Below are 22,277 nucleotides of genomic sequence, written 5' to 3'. Positions count from 1 at the left end.
TAGCACCAGGCCCGGTGTCCAGTAATGCCCGTTCCTCGCTCTCCTGCAGGGCTTTTCAGGCAGAGGTGTCCAAGGAACGCGGGTCTGTTTTACAGATGGGGAAACTGAGGCACGGGGAAGGGGTGATGTGGCCAGGTTCTCCCAAGAAGCCAGCAGCCGAGCCCAGTTAAACTGGATTTAGTCCTTACAGAAGCTATTGGTAGAGGCGAGGCGGGGGAACTGGGCTGCCCGTGGAACTCGCAGCCGAAACTCACCGAGGCAGCGTTATTGGGCAGGCGCGGGCGACGTCGCTGTGTTCCGTGAAACCATTAGCCATCGGGTCGATTCCAGGCAGTGGCGCGGAACGGAACGCAGGCTGCCGCTTGTCTTTGGACAACGGCAAAGGTAAGAGTCCCTGGATCAACATCTGGCGATGGACATGGGGCACAGAGCTGTCCCGCCCTTTGCTGGCAGTGCTTCCCCCTCTCCGAACCTGCTCTGCCCCTATACTGTCACCCCAAATCACCCACGGATCCGGGAGGTGTTCGGGCCACATGGGGCCCACGTTGCTTCAAAGCTGTTGGGCTAGTGTTGGCCGGGCCTTGTGCCCGTGCCGTGCCGAAAGCTCGGTGAATGCCGAGCGGCCGTGTCCTCGCTGAAGCGGGCTTGTATTTTGGAAAGGTGTCCAGAGATTTTGCTGGCCATGTGCTGGCTTCCCTGTACGGAGCAGCAAAATGCCCCAGCATGGTAGGAACCGTGCTTGCCCCCGGGAGAGGTGGGGGGCGGCCCTGGGAGGGGGTTGTTCTCTGAACCATGTGCCTGCCCACTTCCCCTTTTTCAGCTGCACAGCGGAGGCCGGGGAGCTCAGGCCAGGCCGGGGGTTCCCACGATCCCATCTCTGCCTCGCAAAGGTGCTTGAGGAGTTCGGGCTTCAGAAAGACGGGCGCTCACGCTCGGCCGGAGCAATCCCCTCCCCTCGGCCTCCGTCCCGGCCGCCTTCGGCGACTGAGCCGGCTCTGGGCTCCACCGCCTCAGAGAGCCACGTGGAAGCTCAGCTCGTCTTCGAAGAGGGCGATGCACAGCATGACGGCTGCTCCCACAAGGAAGCCCAGGTTCTGGAGGGCGAAGTACGTCACGGGTCCCTGCCTGCTCCTGCTGGAACTTGGCCGCAGCATCTCGGGCAGCTGCGGGGAAAGGGAGCAGCCTGTGGTCAAGAGCTCCAGCAAAGCAGGACAGGCCGGACGTCCCAGCCAGGGAGGGGATACGCCGGGGTATCTGCAGGCCTGCCTCTGCCCCAGGAGCCTAAAGAACCTTGAGGGTGATGCTGGGGGGAGCTGATCTCCAGCCATAGCAAACCCCTTAGAATGGTCCCACCTGGAGATTTCTCTCTACGAGTTGGCTCCTGCCCTGCGCTCGTGACTGGGTATTATTTGGATCCCCGCCGGCCCCAGCCCAGGGCAGGACAGACTGGGCCAACCCAGCCCCTGCACCGAAGACCTTCCAACCTATGTCGCCAACCAGAGACGAGAGGCACGGGGACGGGGGACACCGCGGTGCCCGGCGTACGGTCTCCGCTCACCTGCCGCCTCGCTGGCTTTGTGCCGGCCTGGCCAAGCCCCTTACCATGTCCACGAGTGCCACGTAGAGGAAGATGCCGGCAGTGCTGGAAAAGATCCAGGGGGTGACTTGTGCGGTGGCCTGGCTGACCACCGTGCCCACCGCCACGCCTAAGTAGGCCAGGCAGGCCGAGAGGAGGTTGGAGAGAAGCACCGTTCTGATTGGCACGCCAGCCTGCAGCAGCGCGGCCACGTCGCCTGCCGGAGAGAGGGGGAGGGTGAGAGCCCTTGGGATGCCAGGCCGACGCCACGGCCGGCGTGGCTTGTAGGGGCCCTTCCCCCGCAGGTAGGGGCCTCACCAAGCTCGTGGGGGAGCTCGTGGCAGAATACGGCCACTGTGGTGCTCAGGCCGCTGGAGACGCCGTCGGAAAACGCAGCCCCTGCGGGAAAAGAGCAGCTGATGGGCACGAGGGAACCGGTGCCCAACTACCCCAGGCTGCCCCCGCCCACTTACCGATGGCCAGCCCGTCCGTCAGGTTGTGTATCCCGTCCCCCAGGATCACCATCCAGGCTGTGTCGGCTACGCCGGCGCCCAGGCCGTGTGAGTGTCCGTGGTGGCACTGCTCCTCCGTCTGTCCGTCCACGTGGGGCGCTGGCCGCCTGCCCCCCTCCTCTGCCTGGCCGGGGCTGTTACTGCCCAGCCCTGGGGCTCCCAGCTCCGGGGTCGTCAGACTCTGCGATTCCGCTTCTGCACCTTCGAAAGAGCAGCCTCAGGCTGGGAGCAGCCCCCCGGGGCAGAGGCTGGGGCGAGGGGGCCAGGGTTGGGACCAGGCTGCGGGGAGGGCACCGAGGCGCCCACGGGGAGTGGGGAAGGCCAAGCAGCTCCATGCAAAGAGCTGAGAGTGCCGGCGGCCCACACAGCTGCCTCCGCGCAGGCCGTGCCCAGCAGGGGGCGCCGTGGGGAGCGGGGCAGGAGCACGGGCTGGGGGAGTGAGACCCACCTTGGGAAGGAGCCAGCGCCCGCAGGGTCAAGCCGCGGCTCCCGTCTGCAGCCAGAGAGGGGCTCCCGGGGCTCCGGCGCTGAGGTGGGAGACAAGTGGCCAGAGATGAGAACTGCTCGAGGGGCCAGAGCCCGGCTGGCTCGGGGGCTCATGTGCTACCCTAGACAGGCACAAACTGGGCGTGTCTAGGGCCACCAGCACCCTGGATACAGACCCATGGGCTGTGTTGGAATGGCCGGCTGCTCCTCCCAGGGAGGCTGGTCAACCTGACGCCCAGACCCAGCCCAGGGCCGGGACGGGCGCCGGACCCCACGCTCACAGCCAGCCCGGGACGGGGACGGGCGCCCGACGGGCCCCATGCTCACAGCCAGCCCGGGGCCGGGACGGGCGCCCGACGGGCCCCACGCTCACCGCCAACCCAGGGCCGGGCCGGGCGCCAGACGGACCCCACGCTCACAGCCAACCCAGGGCCGGGCCGGGCGCCCGACGGGCCCCACGCTCACAGCCAGCCCGGGGCTGGGACGGGCGCCGGACCCCACGCTCACAGCCAGCCCGGGGCCGGGACGGGCGCCAGATGGGCCCCACGCTCACAGCCAGCCCGGGGCCGGGCCGGGCTCCCAACAGGCCCCACGCTCACGTGCTGCAGCAGCGGGACCCAGATGCGCAGTCACCACGTAGCCACTTCAGTCAGGCACCGGGGCCAGCGCTCCAGCCCTTGAGAACTCTGCCAGGGGCCTGCAGCACCCGAGCGGTACCAGGACCCGGCCGGCAGCCCCCTGCCCTTGGCGGCTCCCGGCCCCAGGGCGACCCAATGAGCTGGCAGCTCCTACCCGACGGCTCCGGCTCCGCTTCAGCGTCCCCAGGACGTGCTCGACGAGGAACAGGAGGTAAATGCCCCCCAGGACCGACAGCCCCTTCAGCACCGAGTCCTGCTGCTCCAGCTGCGTCTGGTGGTGCCTCCCTTGGGCCTAAACACGGAGGGGAGGGGGAGCCCAGGGTAGATCCTGCATGGCTGGGGGGACAGGAAGCTGCCCAGGTCCCAGGGTGGACAGGGGGCTGTTTGATGGAGCTACAGCACAGCTTGTGTCCCCCTGCATGCATGGGTGGGGTCCCTGATACCCTTTGGGGGGTGTCCCTGGCCCATCCCCCTGCGTGTGTGTGAGGGGGGGTCCCTGGCCCATCCCCCTGCGTGTATGTGGGGGGGCGTGTCCCTGGCCCATCCCCCTGCGTGTATGTGGGGGGGCGTGTCCCTGGCCCATCCCCCTGCGTGTGTATGGGGGGGGGGGCGTGTCCCTGGCCCATCCCCCTGCGTGTGTATGTGGGGGGGCGTGTCCCTGGCCCATCCCCCTGCGTGTATGTGGGGGGGCGTGTCCCTGGCCCATCCCCCTACGTGTATGTGGGGGGGCGTGTCCCTGGCCCATCCCCCTACGTGTATGTGGGGGGGCGTGTCCCTGGCCCATCCCCCTGCATGTATGTGGGGGGCGTGTCCCTGGCCCATCCCCCTGCGTGTATGTGGGGGGGCGTGTCCCTGGCCCATCCCCCTGCGTGTGTGGGGGGGGGCATGTCCCTGGCCCATCCCCCTGCGTGTGTGGGGGGGGGGCATGTCCCTGGCCCATCCCTCTGCGTGTATGTGGGGGGGCGTGTCCCTGGCCCATCCCCCTGTGTGTGTGGGGGGGGGCATGTCCCTGGCCCATCCCTCTGCGTGTATGTGGGGGGGCGTGTCCCTGGCCCATCCCCCTGTGTGGGGGGGGGGCCGTCCCTGGCCCATCCCCCTGCGTGTATGTGGGGGGGGCGTGTCCCTGGCCCATCCCCCTGCGTGTATGTGGGGGGGGCGTGTCCCTGGCCCATCCCCCAGCGTGTGTGGGGGGGGCATGTCCGTGGCCCATCCCCCTGCGTGTGTGGGGGGGGGCATGTCCCTGGCCCATCCCCCTGCGTGTGTGGGGGGGGGCATGTCCCTGGCCCATCCCTCTGCGTGTATGTGGGGGGGCGTGTCCCTGGCCCATCCCCCTGTGTGTGGGGGGGGGGGGCGTCCCTGGCCCGCCTCGGCCCCAGGTGTTCGGGCCAGTACGTACGTGTGGCCACAGGTGCAGCAGTGCATCCCCACACAGCGTCCCCACGGCCAGGGCCACCAGGAAGGCCAGCAGCAGGCTGGCGGGGCGGCGCCCCAGGCAGGGCACCAGGAGGATGGCCAGCACCGAGGGCAGGCTGATCAGCGTGACGGCCAGGAAGCCCCAGCCCAGACCTGCAAGAGGAAGTGGGGGAGGCAGGTGGGAGGTCTGGGGGGGGGGCAGGAAAATGCCTTGGCCCGAGGAGAGGCCACGGGGATGCAGGGGCTGGGCTTGGTGCCCCACCTTGCTCCCAGAGCCTGTCAGCGCCCCGCTCTGGGCCTCGGTTTCCCCTCTTGGATGGCTGCCCCTTCCCACGGCCCTGGGAGACTGGCAGGTGGAGGGGAAGGGCAGCGTTCGCACCCCACCCAGGCAGGGGGAGGGCTTTACCTGGCCACAGCGCCCCCCCCAGGGGCTCCGGCGCCAGGTGGTCATCGTGGCGGATGCAGACCCGGCTGTCGATCTGGTACAGCAGGGCCGGGCACAGCAGCGTGAACTGCTCGGGCGTGATCGTGGAGACCGAGTTCAGCCCGAAGTTCACCAGCAGCTGCGTCACGTTGAGACACTGGGAAGGGAGGAGCGGGGGGTTAGCGACCCCCCCGCCCTGGGCAAGGGGGGACCCAGCTGCCATCCCAAGCCCCAGATTGTTGTGACGCTGCGACTGCCTGGTAACCTGAACAGAGGCCTGGGGCGCAGGGACGCTGGGTTCCCTTCCTGGCACTGGGGGGGGGGGCGCAGGGACGCTGGGTTCCCTTCCTGGCACTGGGGGGGGGGCGCAGGGACGCTGGGTTCCCTTCCTGGCATTGGGGGGGGGGGGGGCAGGGACACCTGGGTTCCATTCCTGGCACTGGGGGGGGGGCGCAGGGTCACCTGGGTTCCATTCCTGGCACTGGGGGGGGGGGCGCAGGGACGCTGGGTTCCCTTCCTGGCATGGGGGGGGGGCTGGGCGCAGGGTCACCTGGGTTCCATTCCTGGCACTGGGGGGGGGGGCGCAGGGTCACCTGGGTTCCCTTCCTGGCACTGGGGGGGGAGGGGGCGCAGGGACGCTGGGTTCCCTTCCTGGCATGGGGGGGGGGGGCGCAGGGCCACCTGGGTTCCATTCCTGGCATGGGGGGGGGGGCGCAGGGACGCTGGGTTCCCTTCCTGGCATGGGGGGGGGGTGCAGGGTCACCTGGGTTCCATTCCTGGCACTGGGGGGGGGCGCAGGGTCACCTGGGTTCCCTTCCTGGCACTGGGGGGGGGCGCAGGGTCACCTGGGTTCCATTCCTGGCACTGGGGGGGGGGCGCAGGGACGCTGGGTTCCCTTCCTGGCATGGGGGGGGCGCGCAGGGTCACCTGGGTTCCCTTCCTGGCATGGGGGGGGGGGGCACATGGGGGGGGGGAGGGGGGCTGGCACTGGGGGGGGGCGCAGGGACACTGGGTTCCCTTCCTGGCATGGGGGGGGGGGCGCAGGGCCACCTGGGTTCCATTCCTGGCCGGGGGGGGGGGGGGTGTTGGGATACCAGGGTTCCCACCCTGGCACCAGGAGGGACTTGGGGTCTAGTGGTTAGAGCTGCACTAGCCCTGCTGGCATGCAGGGAACCAGGCTGGTCAGCACTAAACTCCCTCGCCCCCCAGCAGCCTCCCCTGCCTGAGGCTGGGGGCCTCCCCCCAGCCCCTCCCCTGTAGGGAACCGGCCGGGACCCCGGAGAGCCGGGGGGGCTGAGAACCTCCCCGCCTCACGTCCTCGTGCAGGTGGTCGGCGACGGAGTGCTCCAAGGCCAGCACCCTCTCCAGCAGGCTCAGCGGGGGCGCGTCAGGGTCTCTGCTGCCCCCAGGGTGCCCTGGGGCGCACGTGGTGCTGGGCCCAGCCACGTCCAAAGGCGGGCGGGTGCCCCTGGAGGCGGCTGGGCCCGTGGGGGCCGGGGTGCCCTGTGGCGGCTGCGTCCTCTCAGGGGATCCCGGCCTGAAAGAGACAAAAACCAGGTCCTAGCTCCCAGTGGCTCGTGCGTTCGGGGCCTGCACAGGCCGTGGGGTGGGACTGACCGGCAGTGGCAGGACTAGTGTTGGGGGGGGCAGGATTTGAGAGGGATCGGCAGAGCTGGGGGTGGGGAATAGAACAAGACGAGGCTGGCAGGGGGCTGTGGATCAGGAGTCGGGGGAGCCCAGGGCTGGGCTGGCAGGGGCTACGGGGTGGGAGTGAGAGGCACTGGCAGGGCTGGGGGGGATGCCGAAGGGGTGGAGGTGGCTGTGGGGCTGAGGGGTATTGGAAGGGCTGGGGGGGGGGCTGTGGGGCAGGGATGAGGGGCACTAGTGGGGCTGCGGGAGTGAGGGGCGTCAGCAGCAGGGCTGGAGGGGGCTGGGCTGGGGGTGAAGGGCACCAGCAGGGGGCGGGGCGGGGGGGGAGGGGCACTAGCAGGGGGCTGGGCGCCAGCAGGGGGCTGGGTGGGGGGGCTGCGGGGCGGGGGTGAGGGGCGCCAGCAGGGGGATGGGCGGGGGGGCTGGGCAGGGGTGAGGGGCACTAGCAGGGGGGGGCGGGGGGGGGGGGGGTGAGGGGGCGGGGGGGGCGCCAGCAGGGGGCCGGGCGGGGGGGCTGCGGGGCGGGGGGGGAGGGGCACCAGCAGGGGGCTGCGGGGCGGGGGGGCTGGGTGCCAGCGGGGGGCTGGGCGGGGGGGCTGCGGGGCGGGGGGGGGAGGGGCGCCGGCGCTGGGTACCTGGCCGTGCTGTTTTCTCTCTGCCCCTCGGGGCCCGGGCCTGGCGGCTGCTGCCCCAGGTGCTCCAGGGCCGAGTGCCGGTGCCGGTGCTGCTGGCCCTGCACCTCCAGGACGTCCAGGTGGCTGACGTGCCCGTGGCCCAGCGCCTCGTGCTCCATCTGCACCACCTGCACCCGGCCCAGCCCCAGGCTGCGCAGCAGGCGGGTGAGCCCCTCGAAGGACAAGGTGCCGCTCTGCCCGTAGAGCCCGAAGAGCTGCTGCAGGTAGTGGCCTTGCTCCTGCTCCGCGTCCTGCAGCGGGGCCCCCCCTGAGGCGGGCAGGGCCTGGAGGGGTCCTGGGGACGGGGGGCGGCACCGGCCCGGCGGCAGGAGGGCAGCGACCCAGAGTCCAGCCAGCAGGAGCCACGGCTGCCGCGCCCCCATCTGCGGGGCTGAGCCTGGTGCTGCGGTGGGGGAGGGGGAGAGGAACCGTCAGCTGGGTCTCACCTGGCCAGGTGCGGGGGGGGGTGCCCCCTCACAGAGGTCAGCTGGCGGGGGGGCAGAGCTGGGGCGTAAATGGGCCTCTCCCATGCAGCCTGTTCTACCACGTGGCTGGGGGGGGCAGCTGGCAGCCCCTGGCCTGGGCAGCCCCCGGCAGTCACACACCTGGGCTCTGGGCAATGGGGCCGAATCAAGCCAAAGAAACCCCTCTGGCCCCTCCCGCCCGCCCTCGGGCCTGGTAAGCGTCGCGCCCCGGCTGCCTCCCGCTTACAACGCCCGCACGTGGCCCCTCGCGCCAGCCACCTCCGCTCAGACCAGCTGGGGCTGGGGCAGCCGGACTGTCCGTGTCCTGGGGGAGAACTGGTGGGAACCCGCAGTTCATGCCCACGCCTTGTCTGCCTGCGGCAGGGGGATGCAGTGAGCCCAGCCCAACCCTGGGACGCAGGAGAGCAGGGCTCTGGCCTGCTGGGTCCCAGCAGACAGGTCCCAGCCTTGTCCTGTGCCTCAGTTTCCCCTCCTACCCTTTGCCTAGTGAGCTGTTTGGGGCTGTGATTCGCTCTTGCTCTGCATCTGGGCAGCTCCATAGGGTGAGGCAGGGGGAGGGGGGGATTTGCTGCTTCAACTGGCCCAGGACAGTTTAAACTGAGGTCCGAGTCTTTTCCAATCCATCCAGCGGGGGAAGCTGAGAGTCCGCCTAGGGTGGGGAAACTGAGGCAGGGAGCAGGAGTTGCAGCTCCCTCCAGGATGAGGCGGGGGGAGAATTTGCTGCTTCAACTGTCCCGGGACAGTTAAAACATTAGTGACTGAGGTCCGAGTCTTTTTCAATCCACCCAGCGGGGGAAGCTGAGAGTCTGGCTAGGGTGGGGAAACTGAGGCAGGGAGCAGGAGTTGCAGCTCCCGCCAGGATGAGGCGGGGGGGGAGGGGTGTCTGAACAGCCCTGAAAACAACCTCAGGCAGAACCCACCTGCTGCTGGCTGTTCCCCGAGGACCCGGACTTGGCTGGGGTAGGGGTTGTCCCGCAGTGAAGCAGGTGCAGTCGTGGGGCAGGGCCGCGGGGTCCCAGGGCAGGGCCTTGCCTGGAAGGCAGCAAACGCAGGGAGCTCCCTGCGTGAACGAGCTGGCCAGCCGGAGCCGCCAGCGGAGAGGGAGCTGGGCTGGTGATTTGACGCAGGCGTGGCAGTGGCTGAGGAGTGTGCACTGACCGAGTGACACGGCGGCTCCGAGCGCCTGGCTTAGGCCCAGCTCTGCCGGTGCCCCGCTGCTGCGTGTGTAACCATGTACCCTGAGTCCTGCCCCTCCTGGCTCCCCCTGGACTCAAGCCCATCAAAAGCCAGTCCGACGGCTGTGCCCAGCTGGCCGAGGGGCCTTTGGGCCAGGGAACTGCCCCTTGCCCCAGGGAGGCATGAAGGGAACCTGGGTTTTTCCATGGGCCAGACCTGCGGAACTCCCCGCTGTATTGTGTGCACGGCCCAGCCCCCCTTGTGCCACAGCTGGGCAAACAGATCCACCAACGCACCCTCAGCGCTCCCAGCGGCTGCGATTGGCACCTCGTTCCCCAGGGCTGCCCCCGGCCCAGTGTTCTCGCTTTGTGGTAGGTTTGTACAGCACCTGGCGTAACGAGTGGTGGCCTCATGCTGCCACCGGAGCAGGGAGCCCTGCCCTACACCACTAGGGCCCTGGGCCGAGTCCGGGGCGGGAGGGCTGGATGGGAGAGGGCGACCGGACTACCCACTCTCCTGCGTCAGGGCGTGAGCCGCCCTCGTGGGCAGGAGGGAACTGAGCCCTCTGGCAGGTTAGCACAGAACAGCCTGGGGGGAAGGGCGCCCGGCACCTACCTGAGCAGCCGCCGGCCCCGCTGCCGGGCTCTGTGCTGTTTATCGGCCTCCCGAGTGGGCGGGGCGCGATCGGGGCCGGGTGAAGGTGCGATTTTCCCTGCTTGGCGGCCTTGACACTCCCCGCCAGGCAGCCGGGGCTGGCCCCTGTGCGGCGGCGCGGGGGTGGGGCTGTGCGGATCCTGGCAGGGAAGGGGAGATGGGCCGTTAGCCTGCTGGCCCTTTGACCCGGCTGGGCTCCAGGGGGTGCAGGCCGGGCATGGCAGGGTGGGGGGAACTGGGGTGATCACAGCAGCATGGAGCCCAGCCCCCGCCCTCTGGCTGGTCGGGGGGGTGTCGAGCTTCCTTCCCCCCCCCACACTGCAGCACAGGAAAGGACCTGCTGGGTCAGATCGTCCTCGGCGTTCCGATTGGTCGCTGCTCCACCCCCAACGCCCCAAGCTGGGGTTCCTGGGTCCCTCACCCCCCAACATCTGGGTCTGAGCCCCCCTCGTGCTGCAGTGCCTGGTCTCACAGACGAGAGCCCCACTCCCCTGGGAGAACTCCAGTTCAACGGCCTGCTGCTGCGCGGGTTTCCTGCGGGGTGTCCTCCCCACCCGGCATGCTGGGGGTGTTGCGCTGACGGAGCCCCCCCCCGGCTTTGGGAGGGCCGGGTGGCTTGGGGTTATTAAAATGCCCCCGGCCTTGGTCTGGGCTGTTACCAGCTCCAGCAGACCCTGGGTTCCCCTTCCCTTCTCCAGAGTTGCTGTGAGCTGCCACGCTCCACCCCAGAGCTGGCTGCATTTCCAGGGGCAGCAGGCCCATTCGGCACAGCAGAGCCCCATGATGCTGGGACAGGCCGAGGCACGATGGGGTGAGGATGCTGGGGAAGGGGTAGAAGCTCTTATGCTGGGGGGGGGAGGGGGAGGGGGAGCAGCACGTGTCCTTGGCAGCCAGGTTTGCAAGCCCAGGTGGCTTTGTTGGTGCAGTTAATGTTTTACCCGCCTGATCATTCAGACCTAAAGCCCAGGCCTGTCTCTGCCCCCCCCCCCCCCCCCCCGCACCTGCTGGGCCAGCCCTGTGCCAAACCCGGCAGCTGCAGTGCCGGCTGGTGGGGGCCATGGCAGCTGAGTCCCATTTCCAGCTGGGGAGGGGGGTTGGAGCTTGCTGGTGTGACCCATGTGACTGCACCCCCCCCCCTTTATCACCCCACCAGCAGGAGAGATCAAGGGTCAGGCGCTGAGAAGGGCCCTGGGGGGAGGGCTGGGGAGGCCGCCTTATAACACAGATCCAGAAACTCGGCATCTCGAATCCCTCTCCCGTCTGTGCCCCTCCTGCCCTCGAAAGATTCCAGGGCAAAGATCAAGCCGCTTGGCTGCATGCACAATATCTAGGGCAGGCCCCATGGCCCCGACCCCTCCTCCAGCAAGTGTTGCTTCAGCAAAGATGTGCCCCCCCCCCACCGTGTCACATTCAGCATAGACCCCTCCGAGTTGTAATAACTGCACGTGCGGCCCTTCTCTTACTCGCCGCGCACTGTGCAAAGGTGGGAGCGTTGCCCCAGCTCAGAGATGGGGAAACTGAGGCAGGGAACGAGCACAGGGCCGGGCCAACAACCAGCTCTTCCAAGGGCTGGGGCCACACGCTGCCCACTAGGCAATGCTGCTTTTGGATTGGGCACAGCTGCAGCCAAACTATTTAACGGCCGGGTGCAGCTGGGTTTGTTTGCTCACACCCCAGATGCCACTAGCCAGTCCTGGGGGCGTTTCTACTGAAATGCTCTGGTTTCAGGCCCCGGACAAGGGTTCAGCGCTGGGTTCAGGCCGCCCACTCCACTGCCAGCTCCCCACCGTGTCCTCAGCCGGCACAGTATCGCCCCGTGCCTCAGTTTCCCCATCCATCCGACAAAGACAGCAAGACCCCATCCTGCGTCTGCCTGGTTTATTTTGGGCTGGCTCACCGGGCCACCGCGTGTCCGTGGTGGGCCCCCGCGTGTCCGTGGTGGGCCCCCGCGTGTCCGTGGTGGGCCCCCGCCGCTACTGTCACACGCACAAGGTAATGCCCAGTGGCACAACACACGTGCACCATGGGGGCCTGTGCCAAAGCCTGGGGGAGCTGGTGCACAAACAGGGATCAACCGCAGCAGGAGCTTTGCCTGATCAAAGCCCACGGGAAGAGCCACATTCCTCCGCTTAGCAAAGCGCTTTGAGAGCAAACTGGCCCCTGCCAGCCTGGAAACCAGCCGGGGAGGGGGGGCCAGCTCGATCCTGGCCGGATGAGTGACGGTTGCATCCCGGGTATCAAGGGGTTAACCCCCCCCCCCAGCATCGTGGGAACAGGGAGATTGTTTTATATTTCCACAGTGCCAGCCCCAACTGTGAGCGGGCGGCCCCCGCCTAGACACCGTGTTTTGCAGACGGACTCCTCAAGGCCAGGGTGGGAGGGGGAGGTGTCGATGGGGTGTGGGCGGGACTCAGGTGCCAAGCGGTTTCCTCCCGCCCGCCCGCTGCAGGGCTAGAAATGCCTGAGGTTCCCATGACTCCAGGAGCTGGCTCTGTCCCCTCACGTGCTTGACGGCCGCCTGGACCCCTCCCCGTTCCCAGCCCCAGGAGCCGTGCCTGGCCGAAGCCGGTCCGGAGGGAGAGAGTCCCACGCCCGTCCTCCCCGTGGCCGTCCAAACCTGCTCTCTCTGCCGCTTGGGCGCCGGCTGGCTTTGCGGGGATGTGCCTGGCAGATCCAGGCCCTGCTGGCATCCCCCCCCCTCCCACCCTGGTGCAGGGCCAGAATGCGCCTGGGGCTGTACAAACGTACCAGGAGCAGCCAGCTGCATCCGGCCTCTGGGAAACCCGCCTGGAGCTGTTCCCACGCCCGCCCAGAGGGCTGCGACTGGCCGCAGGTGGGTGCCGGCCGCCTCCCCTGACCCCAAACCACCAGCTAAAAAGACTGGCGCCAGTGGGCAGCTGTGCCGGCTGCAGCCCCCTTCGGTTTGCTTGGCGGGGGGCAGCCTTGGAGGGGCTGGTTCTTGTCTGGCAGGACTCAGCACTGCTCCATGGCAGTCTCTGCTCCCCCCCCCAAAAAGCAGGGGAAGGAAACGCACTTACCTGGAGCAGCGTCCCAGTCCTGCCCTTTTGCCTAGTCTGGCTGCTGCGGTACCTGAGGGGCAAGGGTCAGGCAGGTCTCCCCGAAGCCCAGCCCCTTCCCCCCCCCGCCACCCAATGGGGCCTGGCTGAGGGCGAGGGAGGAGCCTGGAAGGGCGAGTCCCCTGTGGGTTTCCTGCCCCATCAGCCTCCCACGGCGCAGCCCTGCACAGACCCCGGCTGGCATCGTCACGTGGCAGGAGCCGGGGCCTGGCGCGTGGGTGCGGACCCCAGCCCAGAGCTTCGGGGTTACCCCACCAGTCAGGGGCAGAGCTGGGGCAGGGGCCCCACGAACCAGGTCTCCTGCAGCCCCCTGCCCAGGGGGCCCCGCCACCTCCCTTTGCATTTTGGGCCCATTTAGCGCTTGCCCCCGGCAGCGGGAATCGTGCCCCGGGGAGGGGCCCAGGGGGGAATTACGAGGCCTCGGGCTGGTAGCATCCACAGGGCCCGGCTGCTGCCGACACACAGAGCCGGGGTTGGATGGGGAAGGGGGGTTCCTCTCAGCCCCAACAAGCTGCTGTGGGGCTGGAGTCGGATGCCAGAACTGGCGATGGGCTCAGGGGTCCGAACAAGTGACCACGCGGCAGGCGGAGGGGGGGGGGGGCACGGTCTTTATTCCAACGCAGGCCTGGGCACGTCTGACACTCAGCTCAGGGGGGACAAGGAAAGGGGGGGCTTAATGGAGACAAGGGGGGGCGGCTGGGAGCAGAGCATTCTCCAAACCAGCGGGCCCGATCCTGCTGGGGGGGGCGGGGGGGTCTTCCCTGGGCAGGCAGCCGTGACAGCCCTTCCTGCCCAGAGTCGGGCCGAAGGGGCCTGGAGCCCAAACGCTCCATCTAGCCCCTGCCACGGGGAGCCTGTCCAGGGAGCTGTCCCCTCCAGCTCCAGGCTGTGAAGGGGGCTTCAAGAGGGAGGGGGGACCCATGGTGACGGAGACGTGTGTCTCCTAGGAACCGGGCTGAGCCCCGGCAAACTCATCACTCCTCTCTTGCCCTGCGTTTGCCCCCAGGGTTCCCGCTGGACTGGGGGGAAGGGAGACGTGGCCCCAAACTCCGTCTTCCACAGCCGCAGCGGAGGCACCCAGGCCCAGAGGGGCCCCTCCCAGGGGGAAGCGGAGCGCCCCGCTGTTGCCCCCAAGTTACACCCTTCAAAGGATGTTCCTGGCTGCTGAACCCACCTGCCAGAAGCGGCTTTCGAACGTTTTCTAAAAAGCGTCGGGATAATTGTAAAAAAGCCCCCAAAGGAGCAAAATCCAGAGAGATGGGTCGGGGGCGAGGGGGGAGCAGGGAGATCCTGGGGGGCAGGGCTGCAGCTGAGTTTCAGAGCCGAGCCCTGCGGCTAAAGGGCTGGTTTCCAAATGGGGGGGGACCTCCCTCCCCACCCCTGCTCAGGAGAATGCCACAGTCCTGGTTCAAACGGCCACGACCGCAGCGACCAGAACGCTCCGGATTTCGCGGGCTCTGATCCAGCGACGGCTGGCCACAGTCTCTCCCCCCTGCCCCGCAGCTCGCCCCCCCCGCCCCGGCGCCTCAGCTGTGGGGCCCAGGGCGAGCCGGCACCAAGCATGGGCTGGGGCCCAGCCCGGAGGCGTTATCTCTTGCTGCTTCGCCGGGTCTCTTTGCCGTTGCTGACGGGGTTGGAGGAAGAGCCTGACCCGGCTGAGCCCGCGCCCTGGTGGTTCGGCTGGCTCCTGGTGATCCGGCCGCTGGTGGGGTGGGCTGGGACGCTGGGCGGGTGCGGGGGGCCGCTGGGACCCGGGGCGCCCAGCCCGTTGCTGTTCTGGTTGTCGGCAGCTGAAACCGAAAGCCACAGATTCAACAGGGAAACCCACAACAAAAGCTGGTTCCCAGCCCCCGCTGCTCTCACCACTGCACCCTGCTTCCCTCTCAGAGTGAGGGAGAGAACCCAGGAACTCCCGGCCCCCGCTGGACTCCCCTCGCCTGGCTCAGAGATGGGGGTACAGCCGGCCTGCGGAGCTAGCATGGCCCATGGGGGGCTCCCCTACCTGGAGATGACGCGGAGGGGCCCGGGGTGGTCTGGGAAGCGGCAGGCGTCGCGTTGTCGTTCTGGGCCTGAAGGAAAGGGAAGAGAGAGCTCGTGGGCCCGGATCTCGCAGGATCCCAGCCGCCCGCGGGACAGAGAGACGCCCGCTTCTGGGCAGCAGCCAGCACAGCCACACGTCTCCACCGGACACAAATCCACCCCCCCAGCTCCTCAGGAGCAGGGCCAGCAACGCATCCCCAGCGCCAGGGTCGAGAGCAGGAAGCCCTGGTGGCTTGGTCCCAGAGCCGCAGCATGTCCGCTGGGCATCCGCAGGTGAGCAAATCCGATGACCCCGCTGGATGGGCCCCCCAGGAGAGACTTTGCCCACCGCCCCCCAGCTGGGAACCGGCTGGTACTCACAGCTTTGCTCTGGGATGGCTGGTTCACGTACTCTGGGTTGGGTTCGCTGAAGTTCGGGACCTCAGAGTAAACCATGCAGAACCTAGGGAGGGAAATAGCAGGTCAACAAGGCCACCAGGACCCTGGCCAACCCCCTCCCTGCTCTAGCACTCAGCCCTATGCCAGGCCAGGGCTGGGAATAGCGCCCCAAGCATGCAGTCTCCCCAGCTCTAACCACCAGACCATGCCACCCTCCCAGGGCTGGGAACAGAACCCAGGAGTCCTGACTCCCCTCCTGATCTAAATGCCAGCCCTTCCTGAGTAAACACCCACAGGGCAAACGGCTCCAGTTTGGGGCTGCCCCGAACATTCTCCCTCCCCAGCCCTGTAAGGAACCCGGGCCCCAGCGTGACGCTGATGGTCCTTCCTTACTCTCCGATTTTCTGCAGGTCTCCTCCACGCCCCGTGTAGAGGGTCAGGCAGCCTTTGAAAACTGACGCGTAGCTGAAAGCAAGAGGAATCACAGAATCATAGAATCCTAGAGCTGGAAGAGACCTCAAAAGGTCAAGTCCAGCCCCCTGCCCTAGGCAGGACCAATCCCAACTAAATCAACCCAGCCAGGGCTTCCTCAAGCCGAGACTTAAACACCTCTAGGGATGGAGACTCCACTGCTTCCCTAGGGAACCCATCCCAGCGCTTCCCCACCCTCCTAGGGAAATAGTTTTTCCTAATATCCAACCTGGACCTCTCCCACTGCAACTTGAGCCCATTGCTCCTTGTTCTGCATCCGTCACTACTGAGAACAGCCTCTCTCCATCCTCTTTGGAACCCCCCGTCAGGAAGTTGAAGGCTGCTCTCAAATTCCAAGTTCTAGGAATGCCAAGCACTAGGGTTAAATTGCACCAGCGGCTGCAGTCCAGAAATTTCACACGGCGCGTGGGTAGAAAACGGGGAGGGCTCCGATTCTCCCGGCCCCGCACTTGGGGAAGGCTCCTTTGTGTTGCCGGTGCTGGCCAGGGTCACCTCCCAGTGTAAGCGAGAGCCACCCCAAGGCTGCTCCGATGTACACTCTGCTTCCTACAACCCTGTGGGCTGGAAGAACCACCCTGAGCTACGCCACCAGGGGGCGCTCGAGCTGTTCTTTCAAGCCGCTCCCAGACAAGCAATAATTATAGTTTGCCATACGCAGGGAGTGGAGATGAGATTTCCTTCATTGAGCATGGCCAGGATTTCTCCGCTGGCTACAGGGACAGCCCAATCCTGCCCCGAAGTCGTGTCCAATTAGCTCGGTGTATGCACATGCGGGAAGGATCTTTTCCAGGGCTTTTTAAAAATATTGTGTTTATGTATTTAAAATAACAAAGAGTCCGGCCCACGCACACAGCCCCTACAATGCAACCTCCGTCCACAGGAATTGGGCCTTTCTGCCAGGCAGGGAGCCATCTCCAGAAAACCCCAGCTCCCCCATCTACAGCCCATCTGCAGAGTGAGCTAATTTGGGCTATCCCGGAGCTATGCCTGATCCTGTAGGAAACCAGAGCTCGTACGTAGCTCAGAGCAGACCAGACCTATTTGCTCAGGCCGGTATCTCCCTCAACAGGTGACCGGGAACGGAGGCTTTGCTGTCACCGAGAACGAAAGCCATGGAGCCGAACAGCCTTAGCCGTGGAGAACTCCAGTGAGCCTCCCGCCTGGTCTACCAAACCCTGAATGAGCTTGTCTTGGGAGCGAGCGAGTGCTGGCAGGTGGGAGAGTTAGACTGATGAGCGGGGCATGCAGCCAATGCGATCAGGTCCAGTGGTTCCACCCTCTTCCCGCAGGGTCTCACCTACCCTTTGGTCAATCGGATGATGTCTCCTGGCTGAATGAGGTTCCCTACGTCGTCCCACACAGAGATGTTGATGCTGCCAGTTTTGTCGGCTACTTTGCACGTCCGCACCTCGTGGCCATCCTTGGTCTTGGTCACCCGACCTGCAGGACGGAGCAAAGCCTCGGGTTTGTGGGGCATCTCCATGGCAATACCGAGGTATCTAGAGGTGTGAGCCACTGCGGGCTAGGCAAAGCATTGTACAAAATGGTCCCTGCCTCACAGTCTAAGGGCCCGATCCTACAACCCCGAGCCGAGCCACGGCAGCACAGCTGAGTGAGGCTTGACACGAATTTGGTGTCTCAAAAATGAACACTAAGCAGCAGGGAGAGGAGGTGAAATCTAGCCACACCTGAGAACTGATGGCAACAGTTACACGGAATTTCATAAGCTATTTTCCAGCCCTCTCGCCCATCATTGGTACCCACCTGTCTCCAGTACTATAAAAATAAGGTTCAAGTTTTTCAAGCCGGGTTTAATGTCCTTCACACAGGTCTCTGTCGTCATACTGAGCAACTTCTGGCTTCCAGCACGTTATCTGGGCAAAGCACAATCAAACGGCGAATTGAAAAGAAAGCGACCCTCAACACACACCAGAAAAGGCAGGTACTGGCTACTGTAGGCAGGGTGCACTCACATGGACAAATGTGCCAGATCAGAAGCTAAGTGTTTATTATTGAGACGGAGCTCCAAAGATTAGCAAATACTACTTAGGGGGATGCTGTGTAGGCAGAATGAAACATCCTCCTGGTGATTTATTCCCAAAGGAAAGCACACAAAATGGCAAGTGCATTTGAAGCTTCTTGCAAGAACAGTGCATCTGTATCGTATTTCTGTGCAAATTTCTATCACTGAGTCCAGAGTCCTATAGTAAAATTCCATCCATTTCTTTTTGCACCGATTGTAGCCGTGAGACAGACGGTAGCGGGAAAAACACACTTCTGCACACATGCATTGCAACCCTCATCCGGACCCACATTTCATCCCGCTATTGTGGAAAAATCACCATCCTGCAAATTGGGTCCAATCAGCAAAACGTTTACTGGCTCATTACAATAAAATACCTACACTAAAAACCACCGGGGGCATCCTTCTTTTTAACCTGCAAACTCAGAACCAGAAACTCAAACCATGGGGATCTGAAACACTAATGAAGTGAGGCTTTTGCCCACGAAAGCTGATGCCCAAATAAATGTATTAGTTTTTAAGATGCCAAAGGACTCCTTGTTGTTTTATCTTTTGTACACATCCCAGCCCTGATTTCACACCACTGTTAAACAAAATGCCTGTTTCTCTTTGTGTATCAATTGCAACACCTCCCCCTTCAGTCAAACTAATGCAAGAAACGTGCTTTATTTTCCTGGGGTTGGGGGTTAAGGCTAAGTCACCTCAGGGAATCAGATCGTTCACATGCTGGTGGAAATTCCTGCAGGGGGGAGAAAAAAAAGACACGACTGGGGACTGAGAAAATAACAACGAAGCAGCTTAGCAGATGTGCAGGTTCGCTGCGGTGGTGCATGGACCCTGGCTGTTCTGCAACGTGCATGCACCTTGCCCTGCAATGCGCACATGCAAAGGGGTTCCAGTCCTTGCAGCCTCCCTTGCCAAAACTCCGGAGGCTGCTGCTGGAGGGGGGAGAGGGCTGGAGGGGAAATCAGGGGTCCCCTTCCCCCGCCCCCATTTCCCTGTAAAACTGACCTGATGGAACGTTGGGTTGCAGACATTCCAGGAAGTATCCAGCGGCGTTCTGAGCAGCCAATCACAGCGCCCGGACGCCTTTCGACATGCAGGAGAGTGCTACACTGCCAGCCAATTGCACCGCAGGGGGAGGCCTGGCTCTGAGGCATTAAAGGCACAGTAACATCCATTGCACGTGTGTGTCTTTTTTCCAATGGGGAGAGATGCGAGCTTTTCCTGCCTCGCCCCCCATCTGATGGATGTACCCTGCACTCGGAGCAGAGGAGCCCAGATTGAATCCCCTGATTTGCCTGGACCATGCACACCCTGGTGCCTGCCTCTTATAAGTTCTGTTAATGTGCACCGACATATGTAGCTCATGCCATGGCCTTGCGGCTGGACACGTATGGATCATGCATGCGGGGGCAGCATGGCTGGCCATGCATTGTTACTGCTGTTCATGATGTGTATTGCCTGGCACCTACATGGTTGGTCATGGAGCAGGGCCTGTTGTATTAGATGGTGTAGAACTGCACAAAAAAAAAAAAAAACATTCCCAAAGTGGGTATGCACTCATATTTGTCATGTTGTCGGCCCATGACGTAATATATTTTATTGGACCAGACTTGGTGGGTGAGAGAAACACATGAACCCATGCAGGCCTCTATGCAGAGGTGGTGTAAAAGTACACCCTCCCCCCCCATGATCCCTTAAGTAAGCATGCTCCTGCTGGCCCGAGGAAGGCAGATAGGGTGGCCAGCTGTCCGGTTTTGAACCGGACAGTCCAGTATTTGAGCTATCTGTTCGGGAAACAAATTGAGAAAATAGAAATGTCCAGTATGTTCTAAATAAGATGTAATGTCGATTGTGATGTAATGTCAAGTGTGTCTGGTATTTTTGTTGAAACCATCTGGCAACCCTAAAGGCAGGAGTGGCACACTGACTGCGCCCGAGCCTCCCTCCTCCACGCTCTGGCCCACTAGGGGAAGGGTGGGGCTGATCTTCCTGCTTACTTTGGGAACCCTGGGGGGTGCATTCACACCCTTGCGGTCCACATTTACAAAAAAGCACCCCCCCACACACACACACAGAAATTTCTGCGTACGGGCCTGGCATGGATGGACTCATGTGGCTCATGCATTCCATAGCAAGGTACCCGCATGAATATGGATATCCGCGGTTCATTTTTGCAGCTATTGACGCGGATACAAATTTTGTATCTAGACCTCAGCAAATCTGCGGACATCTGCTTTACAGCCGCAGGTATCCGCATCCGCAGATGTCAGTGTGGATAGCCGCAGCTCCGTTTTGGATACAAATTTTGTATCTGCCCATGGCTCTACCAGGAGGAACTAGGGTCAGGGCCTGACAGACACACGCACACACACATTGGCTGGGATAGACAAACACCGAGAGGACTATGGCGAGGGACAGACACAGGGAGGACTAGGATTAGGGACAGACAGATACATGGGTTCAAGACAGACAGATGTGGGGAGGACTAAGGGGAGGGACAGACACCAGGAGGATTAGGATCAGGGACAGACAGACACATGGGTTCAGGACAGACAGATGGGGGAAGGACTAAGGGGAGGGACAGACAGATGCATGGGTTCAGGACAGACAGATGCGGGGAGGACTATGGGGAGGGACAGACACCAGGAGGACTAGGATCAGGGACAGACTGACACATGGGTTCAGGACAGACAGATGTGGGGAGGACTAAGGGGAGGGACAGACACCAGGAGGACTAGGATCAGGGACAGACAGACGCATGGGTTCAGGACAGACAGATGGGGGGAGGACTAAGGGGAGGGACAGACAGATGCATGGGTTCAGGACAGACAGATGCGGGGAGGACTAAGGGGAGGGACAGACACCAGGAGGACTAGGATCAGGGACAGACAGATGCATGGGTTCAGGACAGACAGATGGGGGAAGGACTAAGGGGAGGGACAGACAGATGCATGGGTTCAGGACAGACAGATGCGGGGAGGACTAAGGGGAGGGACAGACACCAGGAGGACTAGGATCAGGGACAGACAGACACATGGGTTCAGGATAGATAGATGGGGGGAGGACTAAGGGAGGGACAGACAGATGGGGGGAGGGACAGACACCAGGAGGACTGGATCAGGGACAGACGGACACATGGGTTCAGGACAGGCAGATAGGCTCAGGAGGGAGCCAGCATGGAGGGAAGCCCCGCCCCGCCCCGAAGCCCCGCCCCGTCCCGCTCTTGAGCCCGAGGCGGCGCGCCCGCCGACCATAGAGCGGCCCCCCCTCCCCTCCGGCGGGGTAGAGCGGCCGGCGACCATAGAACGCTCGTCCCCCTCCCCCGCGGGCGGCTGGAGCGTCGCATCCGGGCGGGGCGCCCCCGTGTTTCCGGCGGGGAGGGGGGTTGCGTCGCAGCGCCGGGGCCGGGCGGGGGCCGGGGAGGCTGCGGCCGCCTCTGAGCCCTGCAGGGTCCCGGAGCAGCCCGAGGAGCCGGGGCTCGGCGCGGTACGTGCGGGCTGGGGGGCAGGTTGGGGGCATTTGGGACTGTGGGGGGAGGGGCTGGGAGGGCTCAGGGCAGGGGCTGGGGGCTGGTTGGGGGCATTGGGACTGTGGGGGGAGGGGCTGGGAGGGCTCAGGGCAGGTTCTGGGGGCTGGTTGGGGGCAGTTGGGACTGTGGGGGGAGGGGCTGGGAGGGGCTGGGGGGCTGGGGGCAGGGCAGGTTCTGGGGGCTGGTTGGGGGCAGTTGGGACTGTGGGGGGAGGGGCTGGGAGGGCTCAGGGCAAGGGTCTGGGGGCTGGTTGGGGGCAGTTGGGACTGTGGGGCGGGGAGGCAGGACCGGGGGTCTGTGGAGGCTGGAATACGGGGTGCTGTGGGGAATGGGTGTTTTGGGAGAGAGACTGGGAAGGCAGGTTCTGGCAAGGAGAGTATGGGGAGACTGGGGTGTCTGGCTGAGGGAGGGAGGTTTGGGCTCACAGTCTGGGGCAGGGGCTGAAGGTTGGCAGGGGATGATTTGGGTGGGGGCTGTGAGAGGAGGTGGCCAAGGGCGAGCGGTCTGCTGGGGGGGGGCTGTGGAGAGAGGCTGAGAGGGGGCTTTTAGGGAGCTGTGTGGTTATACAGGTTCCACCCAAGTGTTCATTGAAAGCTACAGGGACCCCGTTTGCTCAGGGCAGTGATTGAGACACTTGCTGCCAGAACTTTTTTTTTTCAAGTTTAGTGACTAAGCAAATAAATACGATTTAAAACCCCCAAGATCCCCTCCTCCCCTCGGGTGTCTGTGCCAGGAACCAAGCTCTAATTCATCCTGACAAGCGTCCTCTGACTTTGGTGTCTGGTAATATTTCATACCCACAGCATAAACGTGACCTAGGCTGGTGGAATCTTAGTAACTTGAGGCTGCAGCACTGCCGGGGCTGCTGCTAAATTGTTGCTGAGAAAATGGGGCGAAATACTGTTGTTTGGAGGAATAGGGAGGTTCAGCCTTTGTTATGTTGCACTACAAATGCTTGGTGCCTCTCACAATAAATGCTTTCCTAATAGGCTAGCTTTTAATTGGGTAGGGAATTGTTGCTGCTTACGGTGAGTTATTGAAATT

At 64.2% G+C, this 22,277-nt stretch overlaps 3 protein-coding genes across 5 annotated transcripts in view; 1 reads left to right on the top strand and 2 right to left on the bottom strand.

The window, feature by feature from the left end:
• Window positions 1–98: 98 nt before the first annotated feature.
• Window positions 99–13,314, bottom strand: SLC39A5 (solute carrier family 39 member 5). The gene is made up of 12 exons (XM_075901893.2): window positions 12,727–13,314; window positions 9,650–9,828; window positions 7,335–7,776; window positions 6,364–6,586; window positions 5,032–5,206; window positions 4,609–4,778; window positions 3,367–3,504; window positions 2,537–2,615; window positions 2,050–2,289; window positions 1,895–1,975; window positions 1,603–1,793; window positions 99–1,163 (listed from the first exon to the last, which is right to left on the bottom strand). The coding sequence occupies exons 3-12, from the start codon at window positions 7,754–7,756 to the stop codon at window positions 1,011–1,013; spliced, it is 1,872 nt and encodes a 623-aa protein (XP_075758008.2). The 5' UTR covers window positions 7,757–7,776; window positions 9,650–9,828; window positions 12,727–13,314; the 3' UTR covers window positions 99–1,010.
• Window positions 13,315–13,351: 37 nt separating this feature from the next.
• On the bottom strand, window positions 13,352–18,834 carry NABP2 (nucleic acid binding protein 2). 3 transcript variants are annotated; one of them, XM_006131191.5, is made up of 8 exons: window positions 18,710–18,762; window positions 18,400–18,437; window positions 17,440–17,549; window positions 16,977–17,115; window positions 15,577–15,648; window positions 15,166–15,247; window positions 14,768–14,834; window positions 13,352–14,555 (listed from the first exon to the last, which is right to left on the bottom strand). In XM_006131191.5, the coding sequence occupies exons 3-8, from the start codon at window positions 17,516–17,518 to the stop codon at window positions 14,353–14,355; spliced, it is 642 nt and encodes a 213-aa protein (XP_006131253.2). In that variant the 5' UTR covers window positions 17,519–17,549; window positions 18,400–18,437; window positions 18,710–18,762; the 3' UTR covers window positions 13,352–14,352. The 3 variants fall into 3 exon arrangements, with proteins under 3 accessions (XP_006131253.2, XP_006131252.2, XP_006131254.2); XM_006131190.5 differs by lacking the exon at window positions 18,400–18,437 and having other exon boundaries at window positions 18,710–18,834; XM_006131192.5 differs by lacking the exons at window positions 18,400–18,437; window positions 18,710–18,762 and adding an exon at window positions 17,649–18,369.
• A 2,135-nt stretch (window positions 18,835–20,969) lies between these two features.
• Window positions 20,970–22,277, top strand: part of RNF41 (ring finger protein 41) — a 40,530-nt gene continuing 39,222 nt past the window's right edge. Inside the window, exon 1 of the mRNA XM_075901896.2 lies at window positions 20,970–21,190. The gene's annotated coding sequence lies outside the window, so the exon portion shown is untranslated. The remainder of the gene's footprint in view (window positions 21,191–22,277) is intronic.

Source organism: Pelodiscus sinensis, chromosome 31, assembly GCF_052426305.1.
Source record: "Pelodiscus sinensis isolate ZL-2025 chromosome 31, ASM5242630v1, whole genome shotgun sequence".
Lineage (NCBI taxonomy): Eukaryota > Metazoa > Chordata > Testudines > Trionychidae > Pelodiscus > Pelodiscus sinensis.
Note: the sequence above shows the minus strand (reverse complement) of the source record. Positions and strands in the feature narration are given on the sequence as shown.